The sequence below is a fragment of the Oryx dammah genome, unplaced genomic scaffold, assembly GCF_014754425.2.
Source record: "Oryx dammah isolate SB20612 unplaced genomic scaffold, SCBI_Odam_1.1 HiC_scaffold_11, whole genome shotgun sequence".
Taxonomy (NCBI): Eukaryota; Metazoa; Chordata; class Mammalia; order Artiodactyla; family Bovidae; genus Oryx; species Oryx dammah.
This window is the reverse complement of record NW_024070195.1, coordinates 22,854,595-22,873,238: the sequence shown is the minus strand read 5'-3', so window position 1 is coordinate 22,873,238 and position 18,644 is coordinate 22,854,595. Positions and strand designations below refer to the sequence as shown.

General features: G+C 48.4%; 2 protein-coding genes across 6 annotated transcripts; one reads left to right on the top strand and one right to left on the bottom strand.

Annotated features, from left to right (window-relative positions):
• The first annotated feature begins 167 nt into the window (after window positions 1-167).
• Window positions 168-10,186, top strand: ZFP57 (ZFP57 zinc finger protein). Of its 3 annotated transcripts, none has more exons than XM_040249975.1 (5): window positions 168-219; window positions 2,675-3,179; window positions 3,635-3,761; window positions 4,456-4,536; window positions 5,374-10,186. In XM_040249975.1, the coding sequence occupies exons 2-5, from the start codon at window positions 2,994-2,996 to the stop codon at window positions 6,654-6,656; spliced, it is 1,677 nt and encodes a 558-aa protein (XP_040105909.1). In that variant the 5' UTR covers window positions 168-219; window positions 2,675-2,993; the 3' UTR covers window positions 6,657-10,186. The 3 variants fall into 3 exon arrangements, with proteins under 3 accessions (XP_040105909.1, XP_040105908.1, XP_040105907.1); XM_040249974.1 differs by having other exon boundaries at window positions 186-389; XM_040249973.1 differs by lacking the exon at window positions 168-219 and having other exon boundaries at window positions 1,749-3,179.
• On the bottom strand, window positions 6,212-18,263 carry MOG (myelin oligodendrocyte glycoprotein). 3 transcript variants are annotated; one of them, XM_040250052.1, is made up of 8 exons: window positions 17,494-18,263; window positions 16,012-16,359; window positions 11,982-12,095; window positions 10,472-10,492; window positions 10,121-10,141; window positions 8,339-8,455; window positions 8,020-8,040; window positions 6,212-7,637 (listed from the first exon to the last, which is right to left on the bottom strand). In XM_040250052.1, exons 1-8 carry the CDS (start codon window positions 17,576-17,578, stop codon window positions 7,624-7,626), a joined length of 741 nt encoding a protein of 246 aa, XP_040105986.1. In that variant the 5' UTR covers window positions 17,579-18,263; the 3' UTR covers window positions 6,212-7,623. The 3 variants fall into 3 exon arrangements, 2 of the variants coding, with proteins under 2 accessions (XP_040105986.1, XP_040105985.1); XM_040250051.1 differs by having other exon boundaries at window positions 6,212-8,040; XR_005722770.1 differs by having other exon boundaries at window positions 7,123-7,637; window positions 8,020-8,455.
• Between the last annotated feature and the right edge of the window lie 381 nt (window positions 18,264-18,644).

Below are 18,644 nucleotides of genomic sequence, written 5' to 3'. Positions count from 1 at the left end.
TGGGTAGCCCAATTGTGTGTTTTTATCAGAAATAATTCAACCCCTTTTCTCCCAAGAGTGAATTGAGACTGGGAATGAGATCCTAGCCCTGGGTGGGACCAGCAGCTACAATTGGTAGGAGGGATGGGCTAGTGGGATGGGCGGTTCCTTTTTCTTTTAAGCTTCCTAGATTGTTTTGAACTCTTGACTTGGGCGGTCCCACAAGCAAAGCCAGGCAGGGTACGCGGTGGGTCTGCGGAAACCCGCGAGGAGAGCGGGGCCGGGCCGGGGCCCTGGCAGGGCCGGGGCGGGGTCGTGGGCTCCCGGTACACTTGCGCTGGGTTGGAGCGGCTAGCCGCTGGCCCACCGGAAGTCCTACGTGCTGGAGCCCGGGTCGTCGGCAGCGGCGGGTGAGTAAGGGCAGCGGGGAGTTGAGCTCGGGGTGGTGGAGGCTAGTGAAAGGTTTGTCCCGCGATCTTCCGCCCCGGACCTCGGTAGGCGAGGGGAGAGTCGTGCCCCTAGTCCTGGAGGAGTTTCCCCAAGCCCTGGGGAAACCTGGACTGGTCAGGGTGTGGTCCGGTGCGGCGACCACTCTCTCCCTGGGGATTCAGCCAAGAGCACGGGCTGCTAGCACGTGTTGAAAAAGTCGGGGTCCCCTCAACGAGGTTTCGGGGCAGTGCAGTTCCCGTCAGCGGGACCGGTTCAGTGGGTATTGAGGAGCGGGCCACGCAATCGTGAGCGAAACTCTCCGTCCCTGCCCGCGGGAGCCTCCGAGGCTGGGGTCCGAGGCCCGGCGCGCAGTGGCTAGAGGTGAGCGCCGCTCGCCCGCGATCTGACCGGGCAGAGCTAGGACCAAGCAGAGACCCGAAGACCGGATGAAAAGGGCGAAGGCCCGAGGGTCGTTCTGCTTGGCCGGAGGGTAGAAAACTCCAGTGGCTGAAGCAGCGGCGAGCGGGGCGGGGAGGGCGGACCCCCTGAAGCCTGGAGGGTGTGTTGGGGATTTCAGTGGTTCTCAGAATCGCTACAGAAAACACTGGACGGGTTTGGGATTAGAGATCGGGTGGACTCAGAGCACTGGAAGATGGCGACACATTCCCTCGAGGGGCTTACGTTCTTGGAAGGGCGGGGACGGGCCCTGAACTGATTAACAGGTCTGCGCCTAGAGTCGTAAGTTATCCCAGCCGCCTCGCACTAGCCGGCCAACCGGTTTGAGCTCTGGGGCGAGTAGATGTAGAAAGTACTCTCTAGGTCAACGTGCCAGGGGCAGGCGGCAGCGGCCAGAAGTTCAGACTCCATAGTCATGCTCTTTCCCCAAACCAGACAACCAGCCTAGACTCTGGACCGAGCGCCCCGGGCCTCCACCCCCAGCAAATGCTTTTGAGAAAGACTTACAAGGGTGGGTCTTTCCTGAGGGAAAACAGTAGAGCCAGAACTTTGAGGATACGATTATAGAGACTTTTGAAGTGTTACTTTTGCTGTGTTCCACGGGCTAGTAGGAGAATAATCCAGACCTGCACCATCTCACTGCTTGATTGTGGATGGGCTTGAAGCGAAGGGAGGGAGGGACCAACTTCACCTCCTAGGAAACGCACCTTTCCTGTCAGCTTTCTTTTTAGCACGCCCCTGGTGGTTCAGACGGTAAAGCGTCTATCTACAATGCGGGAGACCCTAGTTCGAGCCCTGGGTTGGGAAGATCCCTTGGAGAAGGAAATGGCAATCCACTCCAGTACTATTGCCTGGAAAATCCCATGGACAGAGGAGCCTGGTAAACTACAGTCTATGGGGTCGCAAAGAGTCGGACACGATTGAGCGACTTCACTTTCCTTTTCTTTTTAGCAGTCCTATTAACTTCATTGTTGAACGCCCCTTTCCTTTCTGGCATTTTCAATTCTACCACCTTTCAAAAAAGTGAAAGGAAGAACATCAACAGGTTTTTAAGTCTTCATTCTTTTCATTCCATTCATTCCATCTGGAGGGAGGCCTAGAGGGGTTGAGTGGCAGTCCACAGGAGGAGGTGGGAGTTCCGCCATGTTTGGGCAGAGCAGCGCTGGCTCCCTGGGAGCCCTGTGTAAGTGTTGGTTGTTGGGCTGTTACCCCCTTTTTTTATTTTAACGGTCGTTAAACTAACTCTGCTGTGGGGCATGCAGGATCCCCATAAGGGATCAAGCCTGGACTTTTAACCACTGGGCCAACAGGGAAAGTCCCTTCCTTATCATTCTTTACAAGGATCTGTATGTGTTAAAAATTCACAGAATCATCTTAGATGGGATCTTAGAGAGTCTCCTTTAATCTTATTTTCCAGGAAAACCACATCAGAATGAAGATACTTGCACAAGGTTGTTTGTGACAGAACAAGGGCTGGTTACCTCAGGCATATGCTTTCTTTCCAGAATACCATACTGCCACCCTAGAGGGGGCTTTGGTACAGCAGGGATCTTGTCCTTGGTGATAGAGTCCAGGCTTTGAACACTAACTCTGCTGTAGACTGGGAGCATCCCTGAGCACATTACCTAGCATCTCTGTACTTTAGATTACTTAAAATGAGGTTATTAATCATTACCTCATGAGGCAGTACTGAGAGGTTTTAGGTACAGATCAGAGGTTCAGTAACTCTTGGTGTTTCCTGACCAAATTAGGAAGCTGTTGTTCCTCACTCCCCCTCTTACTGATAAGTTTTGTTTCTCTCTGACCTCAGGTTCCTGGAGGTGGGCAGCAGCTAGAAGCAGGGTGAAGCAGAAGGCAGATGACACCTGCAGAGCGGCACCCTGGCATTACTGAATAGTGACTGCTGAGCTGAGCCAAGGCGGACCAGGTCCCTGAACTCTGTGGCTGAGGCTTGAAGGGAATCAAAGGTGTTCTCAGTTGTGAAAGGAGAGTTTGGACAGCAGAACAAAAAAGGAAGATAGCCCCCTGGAGCAGATATCTTTGACACAGGAGGCCAATTCAAACCCCTTGCAAAGGCCTTTGCCAGGTCTCTCCATCTCCTCAGTCGCTGGAAGGTAGATAGCCCCAGGATGGAGCCTAGTCAGCCTTGGGGGGCAGGCCACGCATGGATAAAGCTTAAAAGAGATAGCATGGAAGAGAAGGTGTCTGACCAGCCAAAGCCAGTGGAACCTGTACAGAAGCTGCTCCCTCAGGTGGATGAGGAGGATCTGCCGAAAGCCCAGAAGGGAGAGTGCTGGTGGAAGGCGTGGGTGAAGGTGAGGAGACCAAGCGAGAGGAAGGGAGGGAGGGCGCAGGTCCTGGACTCTAGGAGCTCATTCATCCATTATCCTGTCTGCAGACCAGTGGAATCTCAGAGGGTTCCAAGCTGAAAAGCATCCAGGAGAAGGGGCTTCGAGTCCTTTTTTCAGATTCCACACCAACCTGGAATCCTTCGAGGACTACTTGCTGAAATTCATCAGAGTGGCAGCCTTTCATCCTTCCTACTTGTATTCAGTACATAGCCCTCCCTTCTCCCCTGCATTGTTCTCCCTTCCTCTCCACCCTTCCTTTCCTGTTTGTACATTAAAGTTGCTGACTTTGTACTTGTCTTTTCCTATTCCTATTTCTTCCCTCCTTCCGTGGTTTTTCTTTGCTCTTAGTGTTCTGAACCTTTAGACTGGATGTCTGTCTGTCTGTATACAAACTCCCCGAATCTCTCCTGTTCTTTCAGAAGCCAGTCACCTTTGAGGATGTGGCAGTGAACTTCACCCAGGAAGAGTGGAAATGTCTAGATGCCAGTCAGAGGGTCCTCTACCAGGATGTTATATCAGAGACTGTCAGAAACCTGATGTCTGTGGGTAAGAGGCTGGGGTTCCTCACAAGCCTTCTGTCCCAGGCCTTTGGAACATCTGGTTTCCCTGGATAGGTAGATCAGCTCACAGTTATCTTCGTTGATCCTTGGTTTTGGTTCTTTATATTCCAGGTGGGAAAGATTTGGGTTACTAGGCTCAGGGTGAAAGAAGGAATGAAAGCTTGCGTGAAAGCAAAGATAACACTTGTAACATGATGACAGTGTTTTCAAAGAATGCAAATCTGCCTATTCATCCAGTCAGTATTTACTAAGTCATTTGTCTTATGTGGGCTTCCCTGGTAGCTTAGAGGTTAAAGCATCCGCCTGGAATGCGGGAGACCCGGGTTCGGTCCCTGGGTTGGAAAGATCCCCTGGAGAAGGAAAATGGCAACCCACTCCAGTACTCTTGCCTGGAGAATCCCATGGAGGGAGGAGCCTGGTAGGCTACAGTCCATGGGGTCACAAAGAGTCGGACATGACTGAGCGACTTCCCTATTGTCTTATGTACCTGGCACTTTGTTGGAATCTGGCCTTTTGTGTGTCTCCTCCCAGCACTTAAGTGTCCCAGATTATGGCTCTTAAACCACAGATATGCAAGAAGGGAGCCTGTTCTCCCCATGAGGTGTGAAGGGACTGAGCCTGGTACCTCAGCTCTTCTTCTTCTTCCCATTCCCCAGATGGAATCTTTCTGTCTAATCTAGATCTGATCGCCAAGCTTGAGCAAGAAGAGAAACAGTGGGAAGCAGATCTCTGTTCCCCAAATGGAGAAGGCTTTCATTCAGGTGAGAATTGCAAAGGAGAGAGGAGGGTGAAAAGGGCCCAGGACATGCCTCAGGAGCATGGAAATGCCTAAGAGGAACAGGGCTCTGTATCCCTGGTCCTAGCTTGCATCCTTCCTGCCTGGACATCACCTGCTCAAGTCCCCTGGCATCAAGAAGATGAGTATCTGAGCCATTCGGGACAAGTGAATATCTTCAGTTTCCAGAGACTGAGAGCTTCCATGTCAGTTGCTTATGGCAGCGATAGCCTCTTGATTAAAAAGTCCTTCCCAAGAGAAAAAGGAAGGGATAGGAGATAAGCTTGATGCTGAGTTGGACTAAGGATGACTTGTTCCTGAGAGTAGAATAAGGACTTGAGAGAAATTTAAGTCTGAGCTGACCCCACTCCTGGTTTGCTGGGACAGCTCTGGTTTATGCTTCTCACCTTAGCTTGATTCTTAATAGCACCTCTGGTCATCCAAGTGTCCCATTCCTCACGATATATTATGAGGTCACCTGTGGATATCTGGGGTGTCTGGGAGTGTGATCAATATTGCAGATGAGAGAAATTAACACACGCATTGTAAGTAAACTATACTTCAGTAATTGAAAAAAGGAAATGAAAAGAAATGGATTTCCAGAAATGTGGTTAAAATTTTGATCTCCGATATTGTTGGAAGATTCCAGTTAAATTTTTTAATGCTTTTAATTTGAAAACCCAAAAGTTTATTCTTATCTCTGGTCTCTGAGGTGTAAGGGTGAGGGTGAATGTCGGGTGGGAGAGGAGGCAGTGTGGACTGAACAGAGAGCTGTGTCAGGGCTGTCGTGATGAATCCCATCCTTCTTCCTCATTCCCTCCAGGAGGCGAGAAGGAGGAACGCCAAGAACAGAGTCAGAGTTTGGGAGATGAGGGGACTGTTGATGATAAGAAGGCTTCCCTTGCTCACAGAGGCTCGGGCCCAACCTCTCCTCCAACTGGGTCCCCGGACAAGACGCCAGCGTTGCCGGAATCCTGGGCTCGGCCAGCCTTTACCTGTCACACCTGTGGCAAGTGCTTCAGCAAGCGCTCCAGCCTTTATAACCACCAGCTTGTTCACAACAGCGCCCAGTGTGGGAAGTCCTTCCAGAACCCCAAGGACCTCAGCTCCAGCCGGCGCAAGCAACTCAGGGAGAGGCCCTTCTGCTGCTCGCTCTGTGGCAAGACCTACTGTGATGCTTCTGGACTGAGCCGTCACCGCCGTGTCCATCTGGGCTACCGGCCCCATGCGTGCCCCTTCTGTGGGAAGTGCTTCCGGGACCAGTCTGAGCTCAAACGCCACCAGAAGACGCACCAAGGCCAGAATCTGGGTGCTGGAAACCAGAAGCATATTGTGAGGACTCTGGATACCAGAGCTGGATTACAGGGGCTGGCAACAGGGAAGCATGCACCAGTGGCTGGGACCCAAGGACCCACACTTAAAACCAAGGGTCCCAAGACTCAGCCCCAGCCGTCTATCGACAGGAACCAGGCACCTGCCACCAAGAGCCTGGTAATCACTGTGAGAGCTCAGGCCCCAGTTACTACAGCCCCAGAGCCTGTGACCAGGACCCCAGCCCTGGAGCCTGTGACCAGGACCCTGGCAGCCAACATGCGAGCCACACGCCTGAACACCAAGTCCACCTCTCACCCAGAGAAGCCTTCAAGACTCAAGGTCTTCTCTTGCCCTCATTGTCCCTTGACTTTTAGCAAGAAAACCCGTCTCTCCAGTCATCAGAAGGCCCACTTCACAGAGCAGTCCAACCGCTGCTTCCACTGTGGCAAGTCCTTCACTTTATTCTCCGGGCTGATCCGGCATCAGCAGACTCACTGGAAGCAGAGGGTCTACTGTTGCCCTATCTGCGATGTCTGCTTTGGGGAGAAAGAGGACCTTTTGGGTCACTGGGGGGGCTACAGAAGCAAGGGGCTGTTCCTGGGCAGTCCCCACAAGTGCTGGGCCATCCTGGGTCAGTGGCTTGGCTTCTTTCCCAATGCCTCTGCTGTGGCAGGGAAGGAAATGAATCATTCCCCTAGATCCAGACCCTCAGGAAAGGGGAGGAAGGGAGAGGAAAAGGCACGCAGAAGAAGGAAAGCAGACAAGGCAGTGAAGGTCTTGGAAGGGAAATGAATGGCCTGTCCGCCCGAGGTCTTTCTCTGTTTGGTTTTCCAGAGGAATGACCTCCAGGGTAAGGAGACTGGGATAAAGGAAGAGAGGTGAAGGGATAGTGGAGGACATACAGAAAGGAAAGGGGACAAGAAGTGGCACTTGGAAACTTGTATTGTTATTAATTAGCACCTGGCTTGTTTCTTTGTGTCTGATAGACCAATTGTTCAGAAAGACAGTGTGGATCTCCATTAGGTATGAAGATGAGAGGGAGAGGATGAGAGAAGGGAAAGTCTGAGGGGCCCATCTGGACGGGGTGTGGAAGTAGAGGGAGGTGTTTGAAAACAGGCATGTTGCTCCGTTCTCATCCCTTGCTCCCCTGGCTCCTCGTTGAGCTGCCCAGGCAAGATGGAGCTCTGGCTGGCACTCCATGGGTTTCTCCCCAGGTCCTCACTCTGCAGGTCACTTGGCTCTCTCTGAGATATTGTGGACTTTTCCTGCACCTTCTCTTCAACCCTTCACACCCCTCAGCTCTGCCTACCAGCGCTGAGATTTTGGAAGAAATGACTACCATTTGCAAAGCTGATGTGTTGTAATTTGCAACAAGGAGGTTCCTGGTCTCCATTTCATGGCAGAGACCCACTTGTCTGTGTTACTCTGCAGCACAGGTGTCCTCTGACAGAGAGAAGAACACCTGCCTGGCTGTAGCCCGAGAGGACTTCAGGTGGAAGACAGACTAAGGAGCAGAACGATGTGGGCAGCAAAAAGGGGGAGAGGAAGGAAGGAGCTGGGGAAAAGGACAGACAAGGTAACGGCAGAAGAGAAGTTGATCCTGTTTGGAATTCAGAGCATTCCTGGAAATGCAGATTGCAATGTCCCTGCAGCGAGGAGGGAGGCCAGTGAATGTGCAACTCAATGGGTGTGACATCCCCAAGGACTGATTCTTGGACCAGCCAGGCTCTTCTCCATCCCAGCCAAGATACGGTATCCTTCAGAAGGGGTTTCCTAGAAGGAGGAGAAAATAACTTGAAAAAGCTGTCAACAGTTCCTGTCATGAAACTGTTAAACCAGAGAGAAGAAAGACCCTGAGGAGCCACCCAGCCTCAGAGGTGAGGCCCAGGGCAGCTGCTGTAGGGAATGGATGAACTAATGGGAAAGGAGGCGATCGGAGTGGGATTCCTGACAGTGGGGCTCCTAGCTGGGGCAGATCAGGCAGCAGATTAGAGTGCCTTCAGCTCCCATCATCCCCCAGGAGGAGATATCCCTCCACCCAGGCCAGCCCCTTCCTTTCCTCTTGGATTTTGATCCCTCAGCATCCCCGTCTTTCCCTTGCTGCTGCTCTCTTTCTCTTTTTCTCTCAGCTTACAAGAAATTGAAGAAAACTTACTTAGCTCTTCAAGAAATTGTCCTGAAAACAAAGAGAAATAGGTGATGAGCGGAAGATGACTGGCTCCTCCCACATCCTCCCTGTAGACTTTGTAGTCACGCCCCTCCCCCCTTCCACTAAGAGACCCCTCAGATCTCAATAAGTGGTTCGCTTCTTGGATTCTCTGAGGAGTCTGGGGTTGGCCATGGGGACAGAGCAGGAAGGACATTCCGGCTCTGGGTCTTGAACCCTGCTCCCATCCACCCTCTTTATGTTTCCCATTCAGGGCTGGCTTGACCCCTCCAGCTCAGTGGTCCCGTCTGCTGCCCCAGCACTGCACCTGCTAGTCTGCGGTGTAGCCAGTTATAGCAGATGATCAAGGCCACCAGGGGTCCGAGAACCGGCACGATGACAAATAGGGTTATCTTCCAGCAGGGCACCATCAGGAAGTGGGGATCTGAATTATTTGCCACAAAACAAACAGGATGAACCTGTGTTCCCCCTTGTGTCCCACCCACCCCCTCCATTTATTATTGCATTTCTTTGGGATTGGGGTTGCTTAACCTGGGTCCCAAAATAGTTTGGATAGAATCCAGGTAGATCATGAATTTGCATGAGAAAAGCACTACATTTTTATTTTCATTAACTTGGAACTGAATTTAGCTTTTTCTTCCTGAAAAAGGACTGTAGGTAACCAATCAGTTATCAGTGGTACCTGTGACTTTATCACCAATGGAAACATCATTCCCATCAGAGTTGTTTCTGAAGTCTCAAAATACTGTTTATCAATATTTTGAAATACCAGATTGTTAGACTTGCCACTACGTTTTATTATTTAATCTATAGTTTTGTTATTTAAAGAAACATTGGTTACTTTAATCACAAATTTGTTTATATTTCGATAACTTTCAAAACAATGATTTTCTTTGTAATCATATGTGTTGTATTTTATGTGTACATTTCAAAACATTCTGGGAAGGGAGAGGTTCGCGAGGCTTCACAGACTTGAAAAGTACAGAGTTAAGACCTTTGTTATTTGAATCCTGTAAAACAAAGATCTTGGTCCCCCCCTTTGAGTTGGAGACTGTGTGTGTTTTTCTACCCAATGATTAAATGCCAGGGTGGAGCCAGGGCACCTCCAGCCCCTTCAGAAGCAAACGCTGTTCGGGAAGGCTGCTCAGGGCAGGGACCATATTAAAATTTCTGCAACATCCACTCAACAAGTATTCGGGTGCCCTTCTGTTGTAGGCATTGTCCTTAGGTGCTAGGTGATCTGCAGTGACAAAAAAGACAGAAACCATATCCTTGGGCCAACCTTTTTTTTTTTCCTTTGCTGTGTGGCATGCAGGAGCTTAGTTTCCCCACTAGGGATCAAACCCATATCCCCTACAGTGGAAGTGCAGAGTCTTCCGCAGTGGACTGCCAGGGACTGCCAGGCCAGCATTCTAGGGGGGATGTCTTCACTTCCGCCACTGAGTCTTCCCCGAGGAGTCAGTTACTTATTCTGTACTCATGAAAACTCATTTTTCCTTGTGATTTGTCAATGACGTATATGTACTTTCGTTCACCAGTTAATTTATGTGTATGTATCACTTCCCCAACTAGACATCAAATTGATGCGCAGAGGCTCTGTTTACCTCCCCTTTGTAATTCCTGAAAAAATATAATCACGTACATAAAGTATTTGTAATTCCTAGAATGAGTTTACATTGGGAAGCTGTTAGTTATAGTTCCACGCATGAAAGTGTGTGCTCGTGTGCTCAGTTATGTCCAACTCTTTCCGACCCATGGACTGTAGCCCACCAGGTCTACAGTGGGGTTTTCCAGGCGAGAATACTGAAGCAAGTTATTTCTTCCTCTAGCGATCTTCCCCACCTAAGGATCGAACCCACATCTCCTGCATTGCAGGCAGAGTCTTTATCACTGAGCCATCTGGAAGCTCTAAGTGTTATTAATTAATAATGCTATTATCTAACCAATCCTAGATGCAGACGATGACATTCAAAGAAAGAACAAGAGAGGGAGAAAACCAACCGGGAGCTGGGGGTCGTTATGTCCCCAGGTGACAGGAGTCGAGTGAAACACCAAGCTGCCCTGGGGGGCTGGGTATCCCAGAACTTACCAAAAGTCCGGTGGAGATTCTCTGAAAGAAGAAAAAATGCAAATGAACTTAGTAGTGCACTTGCAATGATCCTTTCTCCTCTGAGCCTTTGTTATTTAATCACTTTCAATTGTTTGTAGTTGTAAGTGGTGCACAACGATGGAGGAAGGGAAGCTGTAGGATTTTACTTCTGCTCTCCCTGAAGGCAGGGAAGAGGAATGAAACTTTGTACGACTGGTTTTAGGAGTTTTAAATAGTGAAGTTCTTGCTCCAAGGGAGCACAGGGTGTTGGGACAGAGGCAGAGATGGTCAGAGAAAATGACCATTTCAGTTATGAGTAGGGTCTGGGGAGGGAAGGTGCCTGGAACTCACCTATCTCTGCCCAGAGTTTTCCTAAAATAGAAAAAGGCAACATTGTTAATTCTACCTCAGGCAGTAGATGGAGCCCCTCCACACCCACTGCCCTGGGCCTTTGTGCAGGCTCTTTTCTCAGCAGCCTGGGAACATCCTTAGAGTGAGAACCAAATTTGAATCCCGGGCTTCAGGCTCATTCTTTGCCTGGGTTAAAGAAATGGAGACCTTGGTAGACAGCAATGTCCCCCAGGACCCCAAACCAACCATTACCTCCCCCACTGCTCCTTTTCCTGCTGGTTCTGGGGTCACACAGGCACTCCACCCTGCTGGGTTGTCAATTTGTTAATCTAAAGCTATTTCCCATCTGAAGGAGGAAAGAAGGAACTAAACATTTAGTTGAGCAGCTGCTTTGTGACTGGCTCTGTATTAGGCACTTTACATAACACTGTCCCCTACCTTCTAGGAGGGAGGGTGTTATCTCTGCCAGGCACAGACAGGGCAACTGAGACTCGGAGGAGGGGTCTGGTCATTGAGCTGGACCCAAACCCAGGCTGCCCAATTCCACTGCTGCTGCTAAGTCGCTTCAGCCGTGTCCGACTCTATGCGACCCCACAGACGGCAGCCCACCAGGCTCCCCCGTCCCTGGGATTCTCCAGGCAAGAACACTGGAGTGGGTTGCCATTTCCTTCTCCAATGCCTGAAAGTGAAAAGTGAAAGTGAAGTCGCTCAGTCGTGTCCGACTCTTCGTGACCCCATGGACTGCAGCCCACCAGGTTCCTCCGTCCATGGGATTTTCCAGGCAAGAGTACTGGAGTGGGGTGCCACTAGTCCTTTCTCCTAGGTCCTTTCTCTTCAGCCATGTGGGTGAAGAGGTTACTGAATATCTGGGATGAGGTCATGGGGAGAGAAGACCCCACCAATATCACCCCTTTATATACTCCAAACCATCCTTGTTGCTTTAGCGTCTTAGGAATGGGAAGGGGAAAGAGGCCCTATAGGCTTTGGCTTTGGGAGCACTTGGTGGAGGGGAGAAGTCTAGTCATGAATGTTCTTGGGCACAAGAGGCAGCTTCAGACAGCTGGACCCCAGTCCTCGGTGTTGGATGGAGAAGGAGAAATGCCTACTATGTGGTAGGGACTTTTTAAACAAAGATACACAGACCTGCCAAATTCTGAAGCTCACACTCTCTCAGAAGGATGAGCTGCTGTGTATGCTACAGGGGCCAGAAAATAGGGGTTTCAGTTTGAGCTCTGCCACTTACAAGCTGTACCAGTTTGAGTAAATCTCTGAACTGCTCCAAGCCTCAGTTGCCTGCTCTGTAAAATGGGGTTATTGCATGTCAGCCCTACCTCTTATGGAAGCTAAAGATCCTATTGCTCAAATGATATTTACATTTAGCAAGGTATAAAACTTGTCATTATGGAGTTCTGAACCCAGAAGTCCCTCAAAAATAGATATCAGCTGGCCAAGCTCCAAGAGGCCAGGCACTTCAGGGACGGTCCCCCGCCAGCCGCCCTCCAGCCTGTACCTCGGAGTCTGCGCTGTAGGCACAGGAAGACGAGGCCCACGGTAATCTGTAAGAGGAGCACTGGCAGGACGGCGATGAGCACCAGCACGCCGGGGTTGATCCAGTAGAAGGGATCTGAAAGGCAGAACCAGGGAGGCCCCGTGGTCAACCTCAACACTCCGCACAGTGCCCAAAGATGACTTAGAACTGACATCTGAGCTTAGGCTTAAAGGAAAAGTGGTTGTTTCCAGGCAGGGCCGGTAGTTTAGAATGACAGGAGTCTATATATTGGGCAAGTCTTGGAGAGTTTTGAGAACCACAGAAGGGACTTAGATCTGACCCTCAAGGTCATGGGGGTACTCTGAAGGATTCCATGATGAGGAGTAACAAGATCTGACACACTGCAGGATAGGGGGGAGGGGGTGGGGAGTTAATTAAGAGGCTATAATAGTGAAAGTAAAAAACATGAGCCTGAACTAGGACAGTGTAGGAAATCGAGGTGAACTTAAACAGGAAAAAAGTCTTTTCAGTAACTTTTAAACTGAAATGTAGTGTTTCTTTCAATTATGTTTGTAGGTAACACTCTGAAACAATATGAACAGAACCTGAGACTTTGTCATCCCTAAAAAGCACAACTATTTTCATATCATAGTTGGTACAGAAATCTCAGAATATCACCTATGGTCACCGTTGTGAAATGACACTCTGATCAGGGCCACCCCATATCTTATTTAAAAGTAACCTGGAGCAACACGATTTTGATAACTATTTTAGTACAAGTATGTTATTCGTTTCAAATATCCTTCTCTGAGAAGGGGTCTGTCAACTTTACCAGTCTGACAAAAGGGTGCATGACCCAAAGAAAAGTTCAGAACCTCTGTTCTGGAGATTTTGAGAAAGTGGAATCTGGGGATTTGGTAGATGTGGACTGGAAAGGGTAAAGAGAGAGGGGGTAACCTTTGCCTTTCTGGTGCCATCAGTGCCCATTTTAGAGTCTGCCCTTCAGTGCCTCAAAGCTCTCCTGGTGTAGTCTCAGCGTGCAGGGACTGCGCTTTTCATTTTGTCCTCTGCTTTAGGGGGCTAACGGCTTCCCTTGTGGCTCAGTTGGTAAAGAATCCGCCTGCAGTGCGGGTGACCTGGGATTGATCCTGGGTTGAGAAGATCCCCTGGAGAAGGGAAATGCTACCCACTCCAGTATTCTGGCCTGGAGAACTCCATGGACTGTATAGTCCATTGGGTTGCAAAGAGTCCCACATGACTGAGTGACTTCACTTACTCACTTAGGGGGCTAAATAAAGATACTGACATCAGGATAGGCATTAAGTCACAGCAAAAAACCTCAAACTGGTCTCTTAGGTAAAAATACCACCCTTCAAGCTGCAGTTTCAGGTTCTTGTCTGTTACTGTGTCCCCCAGGAGAAAACACAGTCAACTCTGTTTTCAAAGTTCTTATCGGAAGTAACCTGGAGCAACATGATTTAGCAATTACATACTTTAGTTCCTTTCATTGTACACCTTTTATATTTTAACAAAGGGTTAGAATCACAACATGAGAGAAAAGCAAACATTGGGAGACTTCTGATGTAAAGTGATAAGTGAAATGTGCCTGACAAAACAAATCAAACCTGAATCTGATGGTGCATATTCTAACCAATGAATTCATAGGAAATAAAGGGTATGGAACACCATGCTGAACACCATGCGATTGAAATCATGGAGAGCTCTACAGGGCAAATACCTACCTGTGGATCTTGTTTGGACTGGATTCAAGCAAACCAACTGCAAAAATGTATTTATAAAATAATCAGAAAAATGTGAACACAGACTGGGTATTAATAAGAATTTTTGTTAAAGTTTAAAGATGTAACCAATATTTTGGTTACGATTTTGTTTTGTTTGATGAGTTTTTCTGTTTGAGACATACATTCTTGAGGATTTAGCAAATGACATGATAATGCTGTCTAGGATTTGCCTCGGTAATTCAGCTGGGGAGGAAGTTGATGGGTGTGGTTGGGTGAAACAGGCTGTCTGTCCCTGGTTCATAACTACTGCAGTCAGGTGATTGGGAACTGGGAGGCTCATAAGAATCTCTCTACTCCTGGGAGTATTTTACAGTTTCATAATGAAGAGTTTAAGGAAAGGTTTAGAGACAACTAGTAATAAAATCATAAAAGTGACAAGAAAAATGTAAAGTTGGAAAGTGAGATTAGAAACTCTTTAGAGAAAAGGGAAGGTAATTACACCTGAGAATCCCATGGACAGAGGAGCCTGACGCAGGCTACAGTCCACGGGGTCGCAAGCATTGGGCATGACTTAGTGACTAAACCACCAATTACACCTGAAATTTGGCAATCACGTGCTTACTGCATTCCGGTCCTAAATTTGTCTTGGCTTCCTGGAGCCACAGGCTAGGTGAGTGGTCCCTTATAAAATACTCTCTCTCTCTTTTTTTTTAAAGACTCTTAGGCATGCAGATTATGAGACAGGAGGAAGTGGGTTGGATTATGGAAATTCACCCAAAGGAAAACTTTCTCCCCAGGGAGGTTTTTTTTTTTTTTTCCCCTGAGGGAGTGGGAATGGGAAATGTATGGGGGGGGGCAGTTTTTGAGCAAGGAGGAAGTTACTGAGCAGGAATGAGGAAAATCAGCCAACTGGAGAGGTCCTCACTCTTAGACTCCCTTGCAGGTAAAAGTCCCCCAGTAACAACAGCTGTATGAAGAACATTCTGTGCCACACAAAGCTATTTTCACATGCCTGAAATCCCTCTGTAGAAACAGTGCTTTGTTATCCCACATACAATGCCATCTTCTGGTCCCAGCGCTGCGACAGCGGCCCTTGAGACACAAAAGTGATTGATTGTCTGATGTTTGTGCTGCAGGTGGGGAGGAGGGAAGGAAAATGACCTGAGGCTCTGGCCTCAAAATATTTTTGATCCTCAATTAAATAGCAATTAACTTTCAAATCTCCCGCTTCTCATGCACATCTTAACTTCTCAGGGATAGATAAAACAACAAAGTTTCAAAGTCATCCATCACACAAAACATACTGCAATGAAATTCTGGAGAAAGGAGGCAATGGAGGTAAAATCTACAGGTAACATCTCTTTCTATGAATATATTCAGACATTTCTTCTACTTGTTTAACTCACTTGCAGCTATGTTTATCAGGAATATATTCTTCAAAAATGTACCTCATCTAATAAAACACCACAAACACATCAGCTGAGGAATTCATTGTAATAGGATTTGATCAGTTTGACTCCTTAGGAATAGGGCTCTTATTCATAACAAATAAATAAAAAGATAATACAAAACAAAACAAGAAGGGAAAAAGTCCACTTGGATACTTTGATTAACTTTTAGATAATTCATATTCCCCTTGAGTAGCACAAAATAACACAAAAATAGATTGTTCTGGATTTTGCTGCCTGCATTTATCATTTTTTTCTATTTAAAATAAAAAGGTTTCCCTAGGCATACCCACAAATGTATACATTATGTATACATTTTTATATAAATGGATACATATGATGATATGGATAAAATTACAGTCCTTTTTCTTTTTGTTGGATCACACCCTATCCTCCCTTCTTTCCCCCAAAGTGAACCATATTAACTTTCTTACCGATGTCTTTTTATGTTTCTCTGATATAAAACATAAGGTTTTGTCCTGTTCCCTATATTCTGTAGCTGTCTTTTATTATCCAACAATACCTTGTGAAATGCCTCCAGGCTGTCTGGTATGGCCCTAAAGCAATTTTTTACATGGCTCCATGATATTCACTATATGGATAACAGTGTTCACTCACTCACTCCCTACTCTTGGGTCTGGACTCTGATTCTGGCTTCTTTCTCATGTAGAATAATGATGTAGCAGACATTGTGGGCATATGAATTCCCACGTGCTGATGTGTGTATCTCTATGAAGTTAATTCCCAGGAGCGAGCTGTTCGGGTTGAAGGATCTCATCTCCACTGAGAGAATGGTCAGAGGCTCAGAGGAAGGTCTTGGCCATCGATCAGGCGATACCTACTGATACACACACTACTCACCTTCCACTTTCAATTCCATTGCTGCCTCCTCTTGGTAAGAGTGATCTCGGAAGAAGCAGGTAAAACCTCCTTCATCTGAGAACCTCACATTCCGGATCCTGAGGGTCACCTTCCCCTCCCCAATGGTCTCTTTTAGCAGCTGCGTGCGGCCCCGGTATTCAGGTGCTTGCTCTTCGTCTTGGTCCTTGCCATTTCGGTAGAGATGAACCACCCTGGAGAAGGGGGGCCGATACCATCCCACCTCCATGCCTGTAGCGTTCTTTCCTGGAGATATGCGACAGGGCAATTCCACTTCATCCCCCACCAGCGCCCGGATGGGGTGTCCTGGTCCTATTACTCTGAACTGTCCTGTCCAAGACACCAAAAAAAAAAAAAAGAAACTGAGCGTCAGAGGGAACCTGGACAAACAAGTCTCTCATGGGAAGGAAGGGCTGCTTCAAACAGGGAAAGAAGAAGCAGCTTGATTTTTAAGTGGAATTCTAGAGCCAGGGAGAAGCTCAATATTTCTTAAAGGTCTCTGGTTAGAGAGATACTGTGAGTTCCCTGCATAGACCATTCTAGCCAGTGGCCATCCCATCCCTTAGGAATGCAGCCAAACATTGCTCAGTTTAATGGTCCCTTGGGCCTTCCTGTTCAGACTTGGCCAGATTGATTCTTACTCTCCCCTTAGCGGTTTTGCTTTGGTCACTTCACTGCTACCACCTCTCTATCACTTCTGAGCTCTCTGTCCTTGTTCACACCCTGGTCCCAAATTCTTCTCTGAGATCACTCTAGAGGTGGCTCTATTTTCTTCTTCATTTCCTCTGTATCTTCAGCCCTCTCTATAGCTCCTGGACACTGCCATACATGCTCCCAGTCTTTTCATCTGTGGGATGTATCTCCGCCTCAGACTGGGAGCAACTGGGAGCAACTGGGAGCAACTGGGAGATAAGGCTGCTTTCTCCATTAGACCTGCAAAGATTTCCTGAAGGCATGCATAGCCCCTCTCTGTTAGGTGGCTCCTTGAGGTTGGGAATGTGTCTTCTGAGAGCAGGGCTCCTCTGTAAAAACTTATTAGTGTCTGATCTTGCAGAACAGAACTCTCAAACGTGACAAGACACTTCAACAAACATTTATCGAGGTTTACCGTGGGACAAGTGTGACTAAACATGTTATAAGTTTCATCTCACTGAACTCTGACAGCAACTCCAAAAGGTTGTTATGATATTCCCTGTTTGATAGGTGAGAAATCAAAGCTGGAAAGATAGGTAAGAACCAAGTTCAGGGAGAGCCCTGAGTTAAGGTCACATGATGGAGCTGGGGTCCCTTCTGAAGGCTGTAGGGAGGCACTGAAGTTGTCTGAGGGGAATCATGTCAGCACATCTATGTTTTGAAAAGATCACTTGCATGGCAACTTGAGGATGTGTTGAAGGAGGTGAGCCTGGGGAACTAGCCTTTCTATTCTCAGAGTCTCCCCAGGGCAGGAATAAAGAGAAATCTTACCTGCAGAGATGGAAGTCAACTGGAGGAGGAGGAAGAGGAGGGAGGGGAGACAGCTGGGCAGAGAGGAGCTCAATAAACTGGCCATCTCCACTGTCGGTGGGGACAGAGAGCCCCTGCAGCAGGGTCAGGCTAAGGAGAGGCCCTGGGGGTGCATGTCCCCACCCCTGAAAAAGTCCTAGGGGAGGATCGGGGAGGGCAGAGCTGCCTTGGCCCTGCCTCCTCCCCAGCAGAGCCACAGCTGTGCTCCCAGGCACAGCCCCACGTCATCCCTGCCAGGACTTACACAAAAGGGCTACAGAGCCAGGGGATGACCAGGGTTTGCCTTCCCCACCCACTCAGAGCCGGAGCAGAGGCTGCCTGGTACTGGGCCTTCCTCCCCCACTCCCTCCTGGTGGCCAGCCTTCCAGGGGGCTTCCAGGATCTGACCTGTTGGAATGAATCACTCACTGGACCTCAGGCTGAAGCTTATCCAAATAGTCTGCAAGGTCTTTTCAACCCCTTATGTCCAGGTGCTAGCCAAGGGAGAGGGATCTGTGTTGGATTTTTTAAAAAATGAGGAAGAAACATTTAGACTTAGTTTCCTATTTCTACCATCTTCTGTCATCACCAGGCCATTCATTCCTCTTAATGTCTGACCTCCCTCTCTCACTGCAAATCTAAATGCCCTTCCTTATGTTCTGATGTATTGCTTGGATTTAGTTAGCTTCTCCCTCCCAAAGAATATTAATACAATTTGGAAAGTCACAAGTTGAGTGTCACGAGTTGATTGCCACCTGAGAGGCAGGCATGAAGAAAGTATTGTAAGATCTGCAAAGTCAGTGACTGTCAATCAACACAGGCATTGAGGACAGACCAGCAACCAGGATGCATCCCCCAGCTGGGGCATCATTCTCCAGTTTCCTCCGTGTCACAAGGAAAGTGAGATCTGGGGTGGAACCTACATGGAACAGACCATGGGGTCGCAAAGAGTCGGACACTGAACAACCAAATAAATAAGAATCCATTTTCCTTGCACTGGACGCTCAGAGTCCCAACCACCAGATGGCTAAGGAAGTCGCCGAGAGCTAGGATTTGAAGTCACTCTACCTCTGAAGAGCTCACTTCCCTTACCTCCATGCCCTCGACTGCCTCATATCTTTGTAAAGGGGGTG

Coding starts and splice junctions, on each gene's coding strand:
- MOG (XM_040250051.1), bottom strand. CDS start 17,578: ATGGCCAGTTTATTGAGCTCCTCTCTGCCCAGCTGTCTCCCCTCCCTC. Junction 16,360..17,493: donor GTTGACTTCCATCTCTGCAG/GTAAGATTTCTC, acceptor TGTCTTGGACAG/GACAGTTCAGAGTAATAGGA. Junction 10,493..11,981: donor CCTACAGCGCAGACTCCGAG/GTACAGGCTGGA, acceptor TTTCTATTTTAG/GAAAACTCTGGGCAGAGATA.
- ZFP57 (XM_040249975.1), top strand. CDS start 2,994: ATGGAGCCTAGTCAGCCTTGGGGGGCAGGCCACGCATGGATAAAGCTT. Junction 3,762..4,455: donor CAGAAACCTGATGTCTGTGG/GTAAGAGGCTGG, acceptor TGTCTAATCTAG/ATCTGATCGCCAAGCTTGAG. Junction 4,537..5,373: donor TGGAGAAGGCTTTCATTCAG/GTGAGAATTGCA, acceptor CATTCCCTCCAG/GAGGCGAGAAGGAGGAACGC.